General features: G+C 30.0%; 2 protein-coding genes across 2 annotated transcripts; both read right to left on the reverse strand.

Annotated features, from left to right (window-relative positions):
• Window positions 1–9,664: 9,664 nt before the first annotated feature.
• RPS5A (ribosomal protein 5A) lies at window positions 9,665–11,082 on the reverse strand. The gene is made up of 5 exons (XM_079078780.1): window positions 10,982–11,082; window positions 10,745–10,846; window positions 10,283–10,554; window positions 9,986–10,189; window positions 9,665–9,883 (listed from the first exon to the last, which is right to left on the reverse strand). The coding sequence occupies exons 2-5, from the start codon at window positions 10,832–10,834 to the stop codon at window positions 9,829–9,831; spliced, it is 621 nt and encodes a 206-aa protein (XP_078934906.1). The 5' UTR covers window positions 10,835–10,846; window positions 10,982–11,082; the 3' UTR covers window positions 9,665–9,828.
• Window positions 11,083–12,264: 1,182 nt separating this feature from the next.
• Window positions 12,265–16,090, reverse strand: LOC145159741 (IQ domain-containing protein IQM6-like). Its single transcript, XM_079078781.1, has 9 exons — window positions 15,747–16,090; window positions 14,889–15,368; window positions 14,644–14,758; window positions 14,274–14,339; window positions 14,095–14,183; window positions 13,920–14,007; window positions 13,548–13,787; window positions 13,330–13,431; window positions 12,265–13,252 (listed from the first exon to the last, which is right to left on the reverse strand). The coding sequence occupies exons 2-9, from the start codon at window positions 15,356–15,358 to the stop codon at window positions 12,533–12,535; spliced, it is 1,890 nt and encodes a 629-aa protein (XP_078934907.1). The 5' UTR covers window positions 15,359–15,368; window positions 15,747–16,090; the 3' UTR covers window positions 12,265–12,532.
• Between the last annotated feature and the right edge of the window lie 265 nt (window positions 16,091–16,355).

The following is a 16,355-nucleotide window of genomic DNA, read 5'->3' on the forward strand; positions in this document are numbered from 1 at the left end:
GTTTCTACTTTTTCTTGTAAAGTTTCTAGATAAAAATAAACAAGAATTAAAATTTTTTCGTAAAACATTGAAACAATCTAAAAAATTTCTTTTAGATTTAAAAATAGATTCTAATATATCAATAATTAATTGTATATCCAATATTGAAGCAATACATATAATAAATAATAATATAAATTGGAAACAATAACAAATAAAAAACCTTGAAGATAAGATAACAAAATTAATTTGTTAAATATGTTTCAAAAAATAGAAAAATCGTTAATAATAACTATTTCACTAGTAAAAAGAAACTAAAGATTTCAATCCATCCCAACGCTCTGATACGAATGACGTAAGCAATGACATAAGAAGCCATTATTGAAGAAGACACATTATTGAAGACATGTGGCCTTTCAATATGGAAAAGATTTGTAATTATTTATGGTTTTGTCTTTTATAATTATTATATGCAAAGTGTCGGTAGCATAGTAAAATAAAGTATGTAAGACCTTCAATACTCTAGGGGGCATTAATGTAAATAGGTTTGTCATATTGCAATCAACTGATTGCAGTACTATTATTGTACTCGGCTCCTTCGAGCCTATAAATAGGGCATTTGCCCATATGAAATGATAAGCTAAATTTGAGTGTTTAAGACTTGAGTTGATCTCAATCTTCTTCTGTTGAAATAGTTTTCTATTTCTGAATAGCAGAACCCTATCCAAACATATTCATATAATCATAAACAATCCATCATCAATCCATCTCAACGCATCATTCAGGTACAATTCTATCCTAATTATATTAATTCCGTCATGTCTGTAAATTTGGTATCAGAGCCAAGTAACGTTCTTATTATTTTGCATATTCAATCTTTCATAAGAATATATGCATATGCAGCATCATAAACATGATAATGAATAATCATTATTTTTAAATACTTATATTCAAAAATCATCGTTATTAAAAAATCAACTCACCAACAATTGAAATAATTGTCGTAATAAGGTTTTAATATCATTATAAATGTTATCATATCATTTATCATACTCGTCTTTATTTATCATACATCATCATAAATATTATTATGAATATGAATATTCATCGTTATGACTTATCATCATAATCATCAATAGTCACAATAAACTCTACTATCACTATCATTTTTAAAAGCTATAAATTTTAATCGTAATTTTAATCCAAAACACAATTAAACTATTATTATTATAAAGTTATAATCATGAGTTTTTCAAGTCTAGATAAAAATAAACAAGAATTAAAATTTGTTCGTAAAACATTGAAACAATCTAAAAAATTTCTTTTAGATTTAAAAATAGATTCTAATATATCAATAATTAATTGTATATCCAATATTGAAGCAATACATATAATAAATAATAATATAAATTGGAAACAAGAACAAATAAAAAACCTTGAAGATAAGATAACAAAATTAATTTGTTAAATATGTTTCAAAAAATAGAAAAATCGTTAATAATAACTATTTCACTAGTAAAAAGAAACTAAAGATTTCATTTACAAAATACACACAATTTATATGGAAACTTTACAAGAAAAAGTAGAAACAATAACTAAATTATTTGTAGCATTAGAAATTCCATCCGAAACTCAAGAAAATAATATAGAAATAGAAAATAATTTAGATAATAATGACGCAGAAGTAATATATGATTTTTCTTCAGACGACGAAAATCCTTATTCAAATCCATATAGAGATTCACAAAACAATTTTGGATTAAAACGAAAACAATCATATGTTGAAGATGATTATCAAAGTCAATATATTTATGGACCACCTTCATTAGAAGAAAATTTTTTATATAGACAAGGAATGGTTAAAAATAAACAAAACAAATGGGAAAAAATACCTCCTCAATACATACCTAAATTATTTACATTTCCAACAAATTCAGATATTCTTTTTATTGATTGTGACCAAAATCCTGAAGCAAAAATTCAAGAATGGAGTAATAAAATGGGAGTACAAATTCAGCTAACTCAAATTTACATCAGCGAATTCCCATCTGCTGTGCAAACTGTCATCAGAAATTTATAAAATACGCTTTGCAAAACAAGAAAGAGGATTATTCATTAAAATGCATTCCAGCTACCCAATTTTTTATGAAGACTCTCAACTAATTGTCCCAAGTATTACTTTTGCAAACATGGGAATAAGCAACGGCTCGAAACCAACAAAAGATGATCTACCCCGTGAATCACCAACATAGGATCATCTAATTTTTGCACTCGCCGGTGTTTATTTAGCATCATCACGCATAGGCAACGGTAAAGATCAAAAGTCAAGAATCAGAGTGAATTATGCCAGTAAAACTTTCATTATCTATTCTTTAACAGACAGTGAAATCACTCCAGAAGCAATGAAAGCAATTGAAACCTTCGAACAACCTTTCGAAAATTTTTCTCATCAATTAGCTGAATTACCTGCTGATATCAAAAAACAACTTTGTAAACATATTATGCATGCACCAAGACATAATTGCAGTCATTGTTCAGAAAATACATAAGAGACACCATTCATGGAAGATTAACGTCAGCCATGACACAGGCAAACATTATTCAAAAATATGTCTTTTCGAAGGCGGGAGGAATGACGTAAGCAATGACATAAGAAGCCATTATTGAAGAAGACACATTATTGAAGACATCTGGCCTTTCAATATGGAAAGGATTTGTAATTATTTATGGTTTTGTCTTTTATAATTATTATATGCAAAGTGTCGGTAGCATAGTAAAATAAAGTATGTAAGACCTTCAATACTCTAGGTGGCATTAATGTAAATAGGTTTGTCATATTGCAATCAACCGATTGCAGTTCTATTATTGTACTCGGCTCCTTCGAGCCTATAAATAGGGCCTTTGCCCATATGAAATGATAAGCTAAATTTGAGTGTTATAGATTTGAGTTGTTCTCAATCTTCTTCTGTTGAAATAGTTTTCTATTTCTGAATAGCAGAACCTTATCCAAACATATTCATATAATCATAAACAATTCATCATCAATCCATCCCAACGCATCATTCAGGTACAATATGGATGACGTAAGACATGACATAAGAAACGTAAGACATGACATAAGAAGTCATTATTAAAAGGGATGCATTATTGAAGACATGTGGCCTTTCAAATATGGAAAAGAATTGTAATTTGTCTTTTATAATTATGATGTAAAGTGTCGGTAGAAAAAAATAATTGAGTGTGTATTATATTACTTGATGTAACATAAAGTATGTAAGACCTTCAATACTCTAGGGGGCATTATTGTAACTAGGTTTGTCATATTGCAATTAACCGATTGCAATTCTATTATTGTACTCGGCTCCTTGGAGCCTATAAATAGGGCCTTTGCCCATATGGAATGAATAAGCTAAATTTGAGTGTTATAGATTTGAGTTGTTCTCAATCTTCTTCTGTTGAAATAGTTTTCTATTTCTGAATAGCAGAACCCTATCCAAACATATTCATATAATCATAAACAATCCATCATCAATCCATCCCAACGCATCATTCAGGTACAATTATATCCTAATTATATTAATTATGTCATGTCTGTAAATTTGGTATCAGAGCTAAGTAACGTTCTTATTATTCTTATTATTGGTTTGCATATTCAATCTATCGTTAATAAGAATATATGCATATACAGCATCATAAACATGATAATGAATATTTTACATATCTCTTTATAAAAACTCATATTCAAAAATCATCGTTATTAAAAATCAATAATAATTGTCGTAAGAAGGTTTTAATATCATTATAAATATGTCCCAAGAAATAGAAAATTCACCAATCATTATTAATAACGAAGAAAATGAATCTGGATATATTTTTGATGCTTTAATTAACAAAAATAACATTAATAAAGATGCTATAAAAAAATCAAATTTTACACTATCAGAAAAACATAATTTTAAAAATAACTCATTAAAAAATTTCTTTTCTAGAAAAAATAGTATATATTATGGAAAAATTATAGGAGAAGAAGCAATACCTATAGAATCAACTCAAGGAAATATTATTATACCCATAATAAATAAACAACAAATTAGAAATAGATTATCTAATATTAAAGAAACAGATAGAATAAAAATTGCTTATATTCATATATCAACTATTCAAGTAATTTTAAAAAGTACTTTTAGCGATTTAGATACGCCAATAGAATTAGAAATCAGAGATGATCGTATAATTAATAACCAAGAAAGTATTATTGCAAAAGGAAAAGGTAATTTAATCGAAGGAAAAATAAAATTTGATATTAATATTCAACTAGGATTAAGTCTTAAAGATAAAAATCTAAGTAATAGTATTACTGTACGATATAAATTATTAAGACAAAATTTTATGATAAAAGGTAATCATCCGTTTACTATTACATATCAAATAAATTATGCATTAACAAATTCTCATCATAATATTACGTTTAAAACAGAAGATAGAATTTATATAGATAAATTATTTACTCCTTTATTATCACTTGAATCACCAAATATGACTAATAATAGAATATTCAATGAAACTAATTTTCAACCAATAATAACTACTCCGTTAATAAAAAGAAGTCCAATTATAGAACCTCCATTTTCAACTATAATGGGTAGATCTTCTATCTCGGAATGTCAACCTACAACATCTAATGAAAAAAACGATGAAAAATTAGAAGATATTAAAGAAATGATTAGATCATTAAGTTTAAGAATATGACATAATCATCTAGTAATTCCCTAAAATATTTTAAAACACTTGAAGGATCATATCAAAATACAAAACCATGTATACCAGATAAAGAAATGATTATAGAAATACCACAAAATTTACCGCAAGGAACAATATATAATATTGGTCTTAATTCTGAAGAAGATAAATCAGTAGGAGATAAATTAAATATAATTAGTCAAAAATTAAATAATATTATAGAAGTAAAAAGTTTAATTGTATTAAAACAAATTCCTGAACTATTACAAAGTTTAACTCAACAGAAGATATTACTTGAAAAATATTTAAAAATAAAAACTATTAAAGAAAAACCACTTACTAGCAAACGACCTTTCACATGGTAAAATAAAAATTATGAGTAATAAAACCCAAGTATATTGTATTTACGATAATAAATATAAAGTAGATCTACTTAAAAAATTATGGAAAGATTTAGAAAAATCCACAAAACATTTAAAAGAAAAAGAATCTGAAGTACACGAACTAATTTCTAAAAACAAAAATTATACTGCATATCAATTAGTTAAGATTGGAAGATTAAAAATTGAAATTAATCATTTAAAAATAGTAATAAAAAATATTAACAATTCAATTAATTTTCTTTCAGACGCTTTAATAATTTGTTAAAATGAATTCGAAAGTACAAATTAATTCTTCAAAAGATAACATGCTTTGGACTAATATATTAAAAAACCATTGGAAAATAAACTCTAATATCTCTAATACCATTCAACATTTAAAAAATGTTTTACTATATGAAGAAAACTATTTGTTAAAATTACAACCAAAGAAAGAAGAATACAATAAACAACTAAAAAAGATATCTCGATTAAAAGAAAGAATTAAGAAATATAAAAAATCACAAAACCGTAATGTTTCAACTATACTAACAAACACAACTTGTTAATATGAAATTTTCGCAAGAAAAATCATTAATTAATAGAAATTTATAAACTAACCTCAATGAGTAAAAGAAAAACAAATATTAACCCAAACAGTACCTTTATTACAACCAAAATACAAGATAAAGAATTTGTTTCGTATATAGATACAGGAGCTACTTTATGTTTTGGAAGAAGAAAGATATTAAAAAATTGGGAAAAATTAGAAAAACCATTAAAAATTACAATTGCTGATAAATCAATTCACAAAATTTGGTTCGTAGGAAGAGATATAGATATAGTAATTGAAAAGGCACCATTTAAAACTCCAACTATATATCAACATGATTCAGGAATAGATTTAGTAATAGAAAATAATTTCCTTAAATTATATCAGCCATTTATACAAACAAATGATCATATAAGTCTCAATCATCCGACAAACGGTATCATAAAAACTGCAATTATCAAACATTATGATCTTATTAAAATAATCAAACAAGAAGTTGGTTTTCAACTACGCATATTACTAACATTTGTTAAAGAAATTGTTGAAAAACAACTTGAAGAAGTATGTAGCGAAAATCCGCTAGATCATTTAAAAAATAGAAATAATAATATTATTAAAAAACCCTAATGATGAAATTAATGTTCCAAATAAAATCCCATACAGTATAAAAGATGTTTCTGAATTCAAACAGGAATGCACTGAACTATTAGATAAAAGAATCATTCGACCTAGCACGAGTCCTCATTCTGCACCTGCATTCTATGTAGAAAATAATAATGAAATAAAACGAGGCAAACGAAGAATGGTAATTAATTATAAAAAGATGAATGATGCTACTATAGGAGATTCATATAAATTACCACGAAAAGAATATATTTTAGAAAAAATAAAAGGAAATACACATTTTAGTACATTTGATGCAAAATCCGGATATTGGCAATTACGTTTACATGAAAATACGAAACCACTAACCGCTTTTTCATGTCCTCCTCAGAAGCATTATGAATGGAATGTCCTTCCATTCGGTTTAAAACAGGCACCAGCAATATATCAGCGATTCATGGATGAAACTCTAAATGGTTTAGATCATATTTGTCTTGCATATATTGATGATATAATTGTTTTTACAAAAGGAAATGAACAAACACACATTGATGCAGTCATCAAGGTTTTACAAAGAATTAAAGAAAAGGGTTTAGTTTTATCAAAAAAGAAATCAAAACTTTTTCAATCTACAGTTGAATATCTCGGTTTAAAAATTGGAGAAAATGGTCAATTATCATTAACAGACAATATACGAGAAAAATTAAATATGTTTCCTGATAAACTTGAAAATAGAAAACAAATACAACGATTTCTTGGTTGTTTAAATTATATTGCAGAACAAGGATTTTTGAAAAATTTAGCGAAAGAAAGAAAAGTTTTACAAAAGAAAATATCAGAAAAAATACCTTGGTCTTTGACCAATACAGATACTATTTTGGTACAAAATATAAAACAAAAAATTCAAGTTCTCCCTACTTTATATAATGCAAAAATCGACGATTTCCTAATTGTAGAAACAGATGCATCACAAGACACTTGGGCAGGATACCTAAAAGCAATTATACGTGGAAAGATATTATTGGGTTTAGATAGTGAGGGAAACCTCATATCTAACTCATCAAAAGTATACAACGATAAAGTATACACTGGTATGAAAATACCATCCGAAGTAAACAATGATAAAGTATACAGTGATATGAAAATATCACCAAAAGCATACACTGATACAGATGTATCATCTGAAGTATTAAAAACAGATAAATACGAGCAAAAACTATGCAAGTATATATCGGGAACATTTTCCCAAACGGAGCAAAATTACAGCACACATGAACGAGAAACACTAGCATGTCTCAGAACATTGAAAAAATGGAAAGTTGAGCTACTTCAAACCAGATTCGAATTATGCACAGATTCTAAATATTTACTCGGCTTCTGGCGGTATAAGTTAGAAGAAGATTATTGTCGAGGACGATTAATCCGGTGGCAATTACAATTACATCAATTTCATCCATACCTCAAGTATATCAAAAGCGCCAACAATCATATAGCAGACATGTTAACAAGAGAATGGAAGCCATCAAAAAGAAACAACTAAAAACATAGAAGAAATACCATTCATGAAAGATTAACGTCAACCATGATACAAACAAACATTATTAAAAAATATGTCTTTTTGGAGGCGGGAGGGATGACGTAAGACATGACATAAGAAACGTAAGACATGACATAAGAAGTCATTATTAAAAGGGATGCATTATTGAAGACATGTGGCATTTCAAATATGGAAAAGAATTGTAATTTGTCTTTTATAATTATGATGTAAAGTGTCGGTAGAAAAAAATAATTGAGTGTGTATTATATTACTTGATGTAACATAAAGTATGCAAGACCTTCAATACTCTATGGGGCATTATTGTAACTAGGTTTGTCATATTGCAATCAACCGATTGCAATTCTATTATTGTACTCGGCTCCTTTGAGCCTATAAATAGGGTCTTTGCCCATATGGAATGAATAAGCTAAATTTGAGTGTTATAGATTTGAGTTGTTCTCAATCTTCTTCTGTTGAAATAGTTTTCTATTTCTGAATAGCAGAACCCTATCCAAACATATTCATATAATCATAAACAATCAATCATCAATCCATCCCAACGCATCATTCAGGTACAATTCTATCCTAATTATATTAATTCCGTCATGTCTGTAAATTTGGAGCTCCATCTCAACCATGCTGCACTTTTACTCTGATGTTTAAATGATATAATTACTTTGATTGGTTTTGGAACAAATTGTTTGTATTGTTTATGGTTTAAAAATGAAAATTTTACTATTAATTTTTGGAACGTTTCAAATGATCCTTATATATGTCCTATAACAAAACATACAATTGAACAAGATACTAAGTATTGGATTATATTTTCTTTAAAACACTTATTTGGTCAAATTCGTTTGATCGTAAATCGCATTAACCAAAGTAAAAACAATAAAACATCAATTGAAAATAAGAGTCATATTCAAGGTTAAAATGTATTAAAAGAAAGGGTAAGTTTTACCCGGAGTACGACTCACATCGAACCCAAACCCGTCTCATGACCCATGAAACGAGGTAAAAACAAATAAAACAATAATAAAAAATTTATATTCAAGACTAAAATAGATAAACTAAAAAAGAAGGGTATAATGCCAAACCATGACTAATGAGTTGATATACTTGGATCATATTTTGGTATTGCAATTTTACAATATAAAAATATGAAGTCACATTATATTTATATGCTAATATCTATCAGGATGAGGTTTAGGTTCAACCGTTCAAGGATGAGAAGTATCATCATCCTCGGTTTCGTTCTTGGGGGACTCCCTATCCTAATCCCTAGTCAACCTGATGGCAATGTGTTAACTCATTTTTGGCTATCAGTTTTATTTCTGTCGAGATATATAATCATGAATTTGTAAAATGACAACAAGTTTCATTTAGCAAATTGCCTTTATTGATTAAAAAAAACAAAAAAAAAAAAAAAAAAAAAAAAAAGTAAATTGCTGAAAACGTTCATATGCATTGAGGTTTTGGTCCCTGTCCAAAGTAATACGACTAGTTTGTCATTTGATATTTTCTTTTCATACTTTTATTTATTTATTTTGATGTTTATGTATGATTAATCCTTGTACAAGTGTTTGGCGTATCATAAATTGAAAACTGACTTACTGACCTGTTTGTTGTAAAGTGTTTGATGTTTATTTATTTTATATAATTGAACGAGTGTCTTAATCGTTTCAGTAATCGCCATCAACAATCCAGAAAACTTTCACAAACTATTCAATTCATAGTTTAATACTTTCATTTGTAAACGATCAATTGAAAATTTGAAATACACAATAACATAATTGTAAGAAGTTTCTAAAATGCAAATCACTAAAGCCCACTCTAAAGCCCAAATCATAGAAATCAAACGAAGGCGAGAATTAAAAAAATATACAGAAACACTAAAAAATCAAACAAGCACATTGAATCAAAACACCATATGTGGTTCAAAATTTCCAATCAAACAAAACAGAATCTATTTAAAACATAAACATTTCAAAATAACAACTGTTTTCATGACATCAAAAACACAACTCTACCAAAAAAAACAAGCACACAATGCTTCTTCAACGATTGGCCTTTGCAACCCTCTCAATCTCATCCTTTTTCTTAATAGCATAGCTGCACATTTTATAAACCAGATTTATTTCACATCTTAAACCAATAAATCAAAATCTCATTTCGTAACTGCATTTATAAACAAAAAAACAAAGATCAAATTACCTGTTTGATGAGCCTTTTGCAGCATTGATAAGCTCATCAGCAAGACACTCTGCAATAGTCTTGACATTTCTGAAAGCACTTTCTCTAGCACCAGTAGTAAGCAGATAAATAGCCTGATTCACACGTCTCAGGGGAGAAATATCCACTGCCTGCCGCCTCACAACACCAGCAGAACCAATCCTGGTTGCATCTTCTCTTGGCCCACTGTTTATATTTACATAAACACCAAAAAAATGTTGAATAACTTTAATCGAATTGGAAATAGAAACAAGAAAGATGTAATCTTTATATATATACCTGTTGATAACAGCATCAACAATGATTTGGATGGGATTAGCATCGGTTAAGAGATGAATGATCTCCATGGCATGTTTGACTATGCGAACAGCCATTAATTTCTTTCCGTTGTTTCTTCCGTGCATCATGAGGGAGTTGGTTAATCGTTCAACAATGGGGCACTGGGCTTTCCTGAATCTTCTAGCTTGATACCTTCCTGCTGTGTGTGGCATGTAAATTGGGTGTTTGGAAGCAGTCGCAGTGATGTAATCTTCCACAGAGAGATCCGGAACCTGTTGAGAAATTACATATCTTTTGTTCAAAGTCGTAAACAGAATCATGTTCTAACCAACATCTTTCTTTTAGTGTTGTATGGAATTAGTGATTCATGGAGATAGTTTTCGTCTACAGGAATAGGAATTAAGAATCTATGGGTGTTAAATGCAAATACATGATTTTACACTGAGGTATATAGATATTAACCTGAACATCGTCGTAGGTCCATCGGTTGAAGAGCAAAACTTCGCTGCGACTCTTTCCATCTTCAACAACAATAGGAGCTACTTCCGCCATTCTTGCAATTCCCTATTTAACAGATTGAAAACCGATTCATTATATTATTGCTACCACAAACACTGAACAACAATAAGACTAAAGACTAAAGTGACTAAATCGAACATAAATGATGAACATGGTTTAAGTATCAGAGAAGTCGCTAACCTCCGATTTCTTGGTGGCAAATGCGTGCAAAAACTGGTGCTGCAAATCGCCAAGCTCCGCCTTCAAAGAAGAAGAAGATGAAAAAACCCTAATTGGGTTTTTATTGTGTAGAGTAGAGGGATAGCCGGATAGGGCTTCTTCTCTTTCTTTGGGTTTACATCATGGGCCAAATTAAAAAGCCCAAACTAGCTTATCATATTTTAACTTAACTTTATTATAGAGTAATAAACAAAATTATAAAGCCTGACATTTTATAAAATAAATATGTAGAAACTTAATAACAACACAATAATAATTTGGACAACGTAGAATATGAGAAAATTTTCTAGCTCATGTACCTTTCATTTTTGCAACTTGATATTTATCATCATTCGTTAGCATAACATACGTTATACAAACTTTTAATATTATACAACTCATTTTGGCAATGTGGATACTTTTGCTATACTTCACAGGCATTATATTTCAATTAGATCAATAAAAAGGTTGATACAATCATACAATATTAATTGGAAACAAAAGAACATTTAATCTTGTTTTGAGATAACTGTTGGGTTGGTGAAGGCATGAACAATATGTCGTGTCTTTTATAGTTCAAATGCTATAGTTGTCAATTGGCAACACTTGCTCATTGGGTGGCTTCAAAGTCAGAGTTTTTCGTTTGCAGTTTTTTAATGGTTTTATTCTGTGTGTTTTACCTAAATCGTTTATCGTTTGTTTGAAGTTTAACTTTGTTAAATTCTCAACAACAATACAAAAAGAGCTTGCAAGTAAGTAAACTATGTCGTACCAAATGGATACCACCTCCCTATATACTACTACTCACTCATAAATGAACATATACGGTTTAATTACATTATGGGTTAAGATCTAGCATCTTCAAAGTTCAAAACAATTGCATTTTCAAGATTTTCTTGAAAATCCCATCTAATTTTAAGATTCATGATGCTATTTGCAAGAGTAACAAAACACTAAAAAGTCATTATTGGTTAAGATCTAGCATCTTCAAAATTCAAAACAAGTGCATTTTTGATATTTTCTTGAAAATCCCATCTAATTTTAAGATTCATGATGCTATTTGCAAGAGTAACAAAACACTAAAAGGCCATTATTGGTTAAGATCTAGCATCTTCAAAGTTCAAAACAAATGCATTTTCAAGATTTTCTTGAAAATCCCATCTAATTTCAATCAAGATTCTATTTGCAAGAGTAACAAAACACTAAAAGGCACCCCTTCAACATCCCTCCCCTACCAATTCCAATATTTTCTTGTAAACTCGATCTAATTTCAATATTCATCTTATTACTATATTTGGTAAGTAAGACCAACAAAATTTTACAAAAGAACTCTGCAAATCTTAGCCCTACCCTATAAAACAAGGAGTTCCAAAATTTTCTTGAAACCCCATCAAAATTAAAGATTCATGGTGTTGCTATCACCAAATAGACCCAACATAAACTACGCTAAACAACCAATGTAAATGTAGTTCCAAAATTTTCTTGAAAACTACATCTAATTTCAAGATCCCTCCAATCTTCAATCCTTCCTCCTTAAAAAACCATTGCAATTTCAAGATTTTGGCCATGACCATGTGGACTTTTCTTCACCGGACTACTTGTTTCTAGAAGCATCCCAAATCTTCGAGGTGACATGGCACTACCTTTGGGTGATGTGGCACTACATTTGGGTGACAAACACATTTCTTCCATAGCACGTGCTTGTAGCTCCAAAGGGTAATCCCTTACACACCCAATGCGGGGCCCAGCTCCAGTTGTCCACCTGCAACTAAGTTGCTTACCCAATTGAAAAGACTTGTTTTCTTTATGAGAATTTATCCTCTTCATAATCTTCTCTTGTGTGACATGTTGTTCATCATATGCTCCATCTTCTTCACCATAATCAAATAGATTCTTTTTGGAAACCATAAGTTCAAAATCAGATAAAAACTGCTCAGCTGTGTCATAATCTGTAGTGTCTGATTCCGATTCCGATTCCGGTTCTGATTCCGGTTCCGGTTCTAGAGCTTGATTCTGGAAAGCCAAGATAACTTTTTCATTCTTTGGGATTTCAAGTTTGGTTATCTTTTCCTTCAAATCGGTTGATAAATATACACGATTTCTGCATCGATCTTTTCTAGAGTTCTTTCTTTGATACGTTTTGGTGTTTGTTTGTATTATGCCTTCAAAGATACTCGGTTCTGATACACTATTTCTCATACCAAATCCAGCAATTTCAAAACTTGCTTCTTCTTCTTTATTATCTGGGCTTTTCTGCAACATAGAAAAGTATACTTCAATACAAAATCCCATATAATAATACCAAATTAAAATATGATCAATTATTGTACCTTAACAGCATGAACATCAACATTGTGTTGCATAAGGAATGTTAAAAAGGCATCAAAGTTTTCTTCTGTAGGGAGATAATGTCCACTATGAGGCCAAACAGCCTGCAAAATCAAGCCAATTTTCACATTTTAATTACATTACATGTGAAAAACAACAATGTAATTTCAATTATTTGTTTATTAAAGCATTTAGCATTTTTAATTATTCAAACATATACCTTTAGAACACCATCTTTAATCACCACTCTTCCAGCAGATATTGTAGCTCCACCAGCTAAAAAACTTGAATGTTGAAATTTTCCTTTTTGTTTCATTCCAATATATAAAACCATTGATGTGCTAAGAACAAATATCCACTTAACATCATCCGGTTCACCCGTTGTATCTATTATAATCTTATTATGTTTGTACATAAATTTTCCATCTTCCACTATAACTTCATACGTCTCCCTTTCTGTCTGTAAATAGAAAGAAACACATTTGAGCAACCTACTTTTATGCAATTCAAGCATATAAAAATATAAAATTATAAAACTAAGGTTATATATATATATATATATATATATATATATAAATTTTGTAAAACTTACTGGGCCTAGATATTTGATGCATTGTTGAAGAAGCTTTGTTCTTGAGCATCTTTCAAGGTTTACTTCTTTCCCTTCCCCTATGTCGAGCCTGAGATACCATAAAGTCGTAACTTTTTACAAATTTGCCCTTGTTTTTTCAAATACATAGAAAAAAGAACAAGGTCGATGTTCTTACCAATAGAAAAAGGGTTGTCTACTTTCACAATGAAGCCATTTGGCGTAATAAAATTGAAGATTATGACCATAACGATGTCGAGGATCAATCTGTTTTAATGAAAATAGTTTGATTAATAAAAATATTAAAAAAAGAAAAAAAGAAATAGAAGATATTTAGAAAGTAGAGTGAAGACTTACTGCTTCAAGCCAATGTTGTAAGGCAAGTTTACGAGCTTTTTCATTTTTTGATAACCCTTTTCCCACCTGTCGAGGATCAATTTGTTTATATTAGATCAACTTTTTTGCTTCTTGTAAAGATATATATAATTAAATTCTTTATTTTATGGGTATTTGTTATTTAGATAAAAAAAAAAAAAAAAAAAGGAAGAAAGGAATCGAATTCCTTCCACCCTCAGAAATCCATCAGACAAGGAATTTGAAAGATTCCACTAGAATGGAATTCCGTCCATTTGACAACCAAACAAACATGACATGGAAATTGGAATGTAATCTTGAATTCCAATTCCGCCAGTTTCCATCGGAATCGACTTCTAGAAGAAATTTGTACCTTTGCAGCCCGAGTTCTTGCTCTTGACCAACGTGAAACAGCTGTTTCTGGTTTCTCAACTTCAAAGAATGATACTGAACTGCATTTCAGCTGAGCAAAATCCAAAAGCTTCCACCTACATAGAGTGTTAAGGAAAGTTAGGGTGTTTGGTAATAGAAGGAAGGAATGGAATCTGTCATAGGATTGGAATCTCAAATTCCAATTCCGTCTCCCGAATCAAATCCATGCAAATAATGAAAACTAACCATCTTTGCTCGACCAAAACTGCACAATCAGCTAACTGTCTTCTAGTTCTGAAACTTTTATAAGTTTTCTGCAACTTAAGAGCAGCAAGATCACGATTCATGGGTGACTTAGGTGATGGTGGGTCAGGTACATGTGTTTCCGGGTCGACCCGTTTTGTTTCAGGTTCAGGCAAAGTGCTTTCGAGGGTTGTTTTTGCAGGTTTTTGATATTTTTCAGTGGAAGAACGTTTAAAGGTAGATGCTTTTTTGAGTTCCCTCCCATTAAAGCTTAGAGACCCTCGGATCATACTGTTTGAACGAAATGATCTCATCTTTGCAGGTTTGGAAGAACGAATGTCGTCAAAGCTGAATGATCTTAACACTGTTCTTACATCTTTTTCTTTGAAACTTAACGATTTGGATATGATTGATTCGATGTGATCATCCAGGTCGTTGATATTTGCGTATGGCCATGAAAAAGATGACCCCATTTTCTTCAAACTGGTAAATTGAAGAAAGACACATTAAAGATTGAAAAAGAAAATCGAAAAAGTCGAAACCCATGTGCATAAATGCAAAATTCCCAAACCTATTTCAAGATTTTAGACAGAAATCATTCTAAACTGAAAAATGACAGGTATTATAGTCGATAAACACACATCATTTACTTTTAAGTAGGGATTGTTGTGTTGTAGTTTGAAACATAATTTTTTTACCATAAATCAAAGATTATTTGATTTTTTCTCAAATGAATCAAAACCCATTAGCAGAATCGCGAAACCTCAAAACCCATTTAAAATTTGGCCAGAAATCAACCGAAACCAAGAATGACATATACATATACATGTATGAAACAGAGAATAAATGAAAGATTAATACCTTCGATCGAGTATATTGCTAGTTGGGATAAGATCAGAATCGATTGACAGTGAGAAAAAGATTCAAAATATATTCAAATGGAATGAGAATCTCGAGGATGCAGCTGTGTATATAAGAGAGAGTGCAGAAATGGCGTTTCTCTCTCACACACAGCACCTACGGTGTGTGAAAATTGGGGTTTCTATCTGCCTTCTCGAGGATTTGGAGCAATGTGTTGTGGTCACTGAGATTTAAGCTTAATATAGAGATAAGAATCGGTGGAAGGAAACAGAGTGGCTCAAACTGCGGTTGCACTAACTGAGGAAGCTTCGTTCAGACAGAAGCAAGACGGAGACGAAGAATGAAAATCATTCGTCTTAAATATTCAACTTTTACGCTTTGAATGCACCATAACCACCACAAGTATTGATTTCTGTGAAATTATTTTATATTTTTTCATTTTCAAGTAAATATTATATTATTTTACGATATATTTTAATAAGAAATTGAGAAAAAATCCTAAAATTTTATCTTAATTTACGAAAAAGTCCTAAACTAAATTTTGTTTACGAAAAAGCATGAATTACCGGTAAAAATGGCGATTTGACCCTTTTTTCCGGTTTACCGGTT

This window comes from Lactuca virosa, chromosome 2 (genome assembly GCF_052849685.1).
Source record: "Lactuca virosa cultivar CGN04683 chromosome 2, Lactuca_virosa_CGN04683_v6, whole genome shotgun sequence".
Lineage (NCBI taxonomy): Eukaryota > Viridiplantae > Streptophyta > Magnoliopsida > Asterales > Asteraceae > Lactuca > Lactuca virosa.

Coding starts and splice junctions, on each gene's coding strand:
- LOC145159741 (XM_079078781.1), bottom strand. CDS start 15,358: ATGGGGTCATCTTTTTCATGGCCATACGCAAATATCAACGACCTGGAT. Junction 14,008..14,094: donor AGACAACCCTTTTTCTATTG/GTAAGAACATCG, acceptor ATGGTATCTCAG/GCTCGACATAGGGGAAGGGA. Junction 13,432..13,547: donor TTAAAGATGGTGTTCTAAAG/GTATATGTTTGA, acceptor TTGATTTTGCAG/GCTGTTTGGCCTCATAGTGG.
- RPS5A (XM_079078780.1), bottom strand. CDS start 10,834: ATGGCGGAAGTAGCTCCTATTGTTGTTGAAGATGGAAAGAGTCGCAGC. Junction 10,555..10,744: donor GGACCTACGACGATGTTCAG/GTTAATATCTAT, acceptor ATTTCTCAACAG/GTTCCGGATCTCTCTGTGGA. Junction 9,884..9,985: donor GCAAAAGGCTCATCAAACAG/GTAATTTGATCT, acceptor TAAAATGTGCAG/CTATGCTATTAAGAAAAAGG.